The 4,735-nt window shown below is 56.0% G+C and overlaps 1 protein-coding gene across 2 annotated transcripts in view; it reads right to left on the reverse strand.

Annotated features, from left to right (window-relative positions):
* Positions 1–470: 470 nt before the first annotated feature.
* The window catches only part of LOC116958083 (uncharacterized), a 42,332-nt gene continuing 38,067 nt past the window's right edge, over positions 471–4,735 (reverse strand). For both annotated transcript variants that reach the window (XM_076064936.1, XM_076064937.1), the window contains exon 3: positions 471–4,735. This exon is cut by the window's right edge and continues 1,999 nt beyond it. In XM_076064936.1, coding sequence (XP_075921051.1) covers positions 3,867–4,735 — 869 coding nt within the window. In that variant the 3' untranslated portion in view covers positions 471–3,866.

Here is a 4,735-nt window from a genome sequence, read left to right on the forward strand (position 1 = left end):
GAGTTCCCCACTACCTGGGCGAGTTCTTCACTACCTGGGCGAGTTCCCCACTACCTGTGCGGTGTGCTCACGACCGGCTCCGCTTTCACGGCGGAGGCCTCGCTCCGAATCGGTCGAGCGGCGATGCCTTTTCATCGGCTGCATAACGCCGCTGTGCCTCAGCCACCCGGTCCGTCGCTCCACGCGAAGCTTCGGGTCTCCTTCGGCGGGGGCATCAGCTTCATCGGCGGCATGGGTCGCGTTCGGAGGGCAAGCGGCCAAACGCAAACTAAACATCTCGATTTAAAGCTTTCGTGACTGCAAGGGTGCTAAATTCTATGCCAATTCCTTTGTCAGGGCTCTCCGTTTCTTCTCACGCAGCTTAAAGGTCGCGGTCTGGGCTTGGCTGTGTTCGCTCCAGCGCTGTCCTCCAGACAGTCTCGTCCCTTCACCTGATGAAGGCCGCTTGTGTTGTGGCCGAAACGTCGCGATAATTTTATCGTGTTATTTTATTTTACCAATTTATTATTTTATTCTCATTCCACGTGACTTTACCGAAAGAACCAAAGAAGGCAAACTAAACAGTCCGCTATGATGGATGAGATTGGTCGTGAAAGCCTCCCGCGACTCCTAACTACAACTAACTACTAAGACCGCAACAACTGCCAAACATTACTACTAATACTACTGCTAGTACTACTATGTGTATGTCTGTGTCTGTGTGTTTGTGTCTCGTGTGTGAGACTGCCAAACAACAGGGAGTGGCTCTTCTTCTGAACATAATAATGAAGGGGGCGTGGGAGCGTGGCGGTGAGGTGTGGGAAGCTGTAAGCCCCAGGCTACTTTGGGCTCACCTTCCCATCAACCGGAGGCGAGTGGTGGTCGGAGTTACTTATGCCCCCACCGAAGACGAACATCCGTGGAGGGATGCAGGCAAGGTCGATGAGTCAGATGCCTTCTATCACCTCCTGTCACAGGTGCTGGCTAAAGTGGCACCTCGGGATAGAGTCATCATGTTGGGTGACTTCAATGCCCCAGTTGATCATGATGCTGGCACCTGGGCTGGAGTGATTGGAGGGCATGGGCCGGATCAGCTCAATAACAACGGTAGGAGGCTGCTAGATTTTTGTGCAGCCCATGGGCTTGTAATTACCAACACGCTGTTCCGGCATCGGCGCATCCACACATCACGGATGCACGCCGGGTCCAAACAAGAACATCTGCTGGACTACAAAGTGATGGACCAGTGAATGCGAGCCCATGTCCTTGACACCAGGACCTACCGTGGAGCTGATCTGCCCTCTGACCATCGACTTGTCATCTGTAAGATGCGCCTGCCATTCTTCCACTCCGGTGGTGGGTGTACACCCAGGACCCCATTCCAACCTACAGTGGCCTGGTCTCAGTGATCTTATGAAAGTTGCAAGCGAGAATTTCATCATCGCTTGCGGCTGGGGTTGGCATCGTCCCCCACTCCTAATGTCGAGGGTAAATGGGCGAGGTTTAGGACTCAGGCAGCGGCAATGGCTGCTTTGGGTACGCGGTCCAGACCTCCCCAGAGACCCTGGCTGACAGAGGAGGTGTTCAGGATGGTTGAGAAAAAGCGACAGGCCCACTGTCATCGGCTACTGAATCCCACGTCAGAGAATGAGGAGGCTTACCGCAGCCTTTGCTTGGAGGTTCAGAGAGCCGTGAGGCGCTGCAAGGATGGGTGGTGGTCGCAGGTTGCTGAGGAGATGGAGTCTGCCTCAGTGGCCCGCGATGACAAATCTCTATTTAACTCCATCAAAAAAGTAACCTGCAGCGCCACACCTATTACCATCATTAGGGGAAAAAACAGTGATCCAATCTCCGACACCCAGGAACAGGTTTGCAGATTTGCTGAGCATTTCTGTGAGGTCCTGGGGGAGGGGAAATCCCTCAGCCAGGAAAAGTGGGGATGACCATGCTGAGGCTGCGGTGCCTCAAATATTGGAAGAAGTCACCCCCTGTGAGTGGCTGGCTGAGGTGCCATCTGTTGAGGAAGTACTGAAGGCGATCCAGAGTCTGAGACCAGGAAAGGCACCGGGCAGAGACGATCTCCCAAGCGAAATGCTGAGGGAGGGTGGCGTTTGTGCACAGACTGCCCTACATGATATCATCATAACAGTCTGGGCCACTAGGTCGGTTCCACAGGATTGGAAGGATGCCCTGGTGGTCCCCCTCTTTAAGAAGGGGGACCGCACAGACTGTAACAACTACAGGGGCATCTCACTCCTCAGTGTGCCGGGAAAGGTCCTGGCAAGGATTATTCAGCATCACCTCGCCAGGCACGCTGAGGAGAGGCTTGCGGAGCCCCAATGCGGTTTCAGGAAAGGGTGGTCCAGCACCGATGCCATATTTTCTGTCTCGTCTGCTACAGCAGAGGTGTAGGGAATTCCAGCAAGACCTACATCTATGCTTTATTGACCTGGTCAAGGCCTATGATACCATCAGAAGGCCTGGGCTCTGGGTTGTTCTTCATGCTTTCAGAGTCCCTGACCCTCTGCTCACGATCATTAAGGACCTTCATGATGGTGAGCGGGCCCGGGTAAAACTATGTGGCCGGAAGTCAGAACCATTCCCTGTACACCTTGCGGTGCGACAGGGATGTCCTCTGGCTCCCACATAATTTAACATCTATTTTGACCACGTAGTTCGTGAAGCCTTCAATAGCTGTACCGGGGGAATCTCCACATGGTACAGATACAATGGGAGGCTGATCGATGCCCGGGTGCGGTCAAGGGATGGCTCCCTATTGCTCAACCACGTTATGTATGCTGATGATTTGGTAATTGCTGCTCATTCAGAGGAGTTGGAGACGCTGCTGCTGAGACTGGAGCGTGCCACTAAGAGGTGGGGCCTTACCATCAGCCCCACCAAAACTAAGCACCTGCCTGGGTATTTTGTACCATCGGACACTCCACCCACACAACTCCCAATCAGTGATGGGGCAGTTGTGGAGAGAGTGGAGAGTTTCCCATACCTGGGCAGTGTGCTCATAACCTGCTCTGGTTTAATAGCAGAAGTCTCACTCCGAATCAGTCGAGCGGTAATATCTTTTCATCGGTTGCGTAACGCTGTGTGGAAGCTACCTGGTCTGTCGCTCCGCACGAAGCTTCAGGTCTTCTCGGCCATGGTCATTCCCTCCTTTCTCTACGCTTGCGAGACGTGGACCCCCCTAATAGAGCATCTTCGCCGGTTAGAAACATTTATGCTGGACTGCCTACGATCAATCCTGGTTTAACCAGGCTGGATTGTGTGAGGAGCTCACAAATCCTTGAAAGATCTGGGCAAAGTCCCATCGGTGAGCTCCTCCGGCAGGCAAGGCTGCGTTGGCTGGGCCATGTAGCCCGCATGCCCAGCCACCGCATGCCGAAACAGCTTTTGTTCAGCCGGATAGAGGGGGCTAAACGGGCGCGGCACGGGCTAGAGAAGAGATGGAGTGACGTGGTACAGGGGGACGTGGAGCTGAGTGGACTTGCCGATGACTGGTACCAGCGGTGTCAAGATCGGCCTCTGTGGAGGAGGCTCGTGAAGGACGCTACTGGGAAGTTGGAGGCAGTCGCCCTCCAACAACAACGGAGGGCGGAGGAGCGACGCTCACAACAACGAGCGGTGCGCCGGGTGGCTAAAGCACAGCAAGTTGGCACAGTAGGGGGCACAGGTGGTGCATCAGCCAGTCATCTCAGTCAGTCGACCCGTGGCACCTGCTGGGTCTGCCCCGTGACCTCCTGCCAGCGGGCGTTCGACACTTCACGTGGCCTCAGGGTGCACATAGCCTGGCACAAGCGTCGTGGTGACGTCACCACCACTTAGTGGCGAATGGCGGTTGTTGTTGTGTCTGTGTGTGTGTGAATAAGTTTTACTCAGTCGCCCTCAACTCGGCCCTCAACTCCACCTCCACGCTTCACCTTCACCGGCGCCTGAGACCGGTGGGGGCTGCTGCTACCGTGACATTTCCGTTTGGCGGCCGAAATCACCGTCACGGCCGACGGGAAACCACCTCCACCACCACCACCACTTCCACCACCACCACCGCCACCTCCACCACCACCACCACTTCCACCACCACCACCGCCACCACCGCCACCACCCCCAACAACACCGCCACCACCCCCAACAACACCGCCACCACCCCCAACAACACCGCCACCACCGCCATCTCCTCCGTCTTCGGTCTCCATCGGACGGCTCTCCGGTCGGCCATCGGAACGTCCGGCAGCTCCATCGCCACCCTGTGTGGTAGCTCCATCACTGTCCTGTGTGGTAGCTCCATCACTGTCCTGTGTGGTAGCTCCATCACTGCCCTGTGTGGTAGCTCCCTTGCCACCCTGTGTGGTAGCTCCCTTGCCACCCTGTGTGGTAGCTCCATCACTGTCCTGTGTGGTAGCTCCCTTGCCACCCTGTGTGGTAGCTCCATCACTGTCCTGTGTGGTAGCTCCATCACTGTCCTGTGTGGAAGCTCCATCGCCACCCTGTGTGGCAGCTCCATCGCCACCCTGTGTGGTAGCTCCATCACTGCCCTGTGTGGCAGCTCCATCACTGTCCTGTGTGGTAGCTCCCTTGCCACCCTGTGTGGTAGCTCCATCACTGTCCTGTGTGGTAGCTCCATCACTGTCCTGTGTGGCAGCTCCATCACTGCCCTGTGTGGTAGCTCCCTTGCCACCCTGTGTGGAAGCTCCATCGCCACCCTGTGTGGTAGCTCCATCACTGTCCTGTGTGGTAGCTCCCTTGC

This window comes from Petromyzon marinus, unplaced genomic scaffold, assembly GCF_048934315.1.
Source record: "Petromyzon marinus isolate PM22_M1 ecotype Great Lakes invasive population unplaced genomic scaffold, UKy_Petmar_22M1.pri1.0 PM_Scaffold_9, whole genome shotgun sequence".
Classification (NCBI taxonomy): domain Eukaryota; kingdom Metazoa; phylum Chordata; class Hyperoartia; order Petromyzontiformes; family Petromyzontidae; genus Petromyzon; species Petromyzon marinus.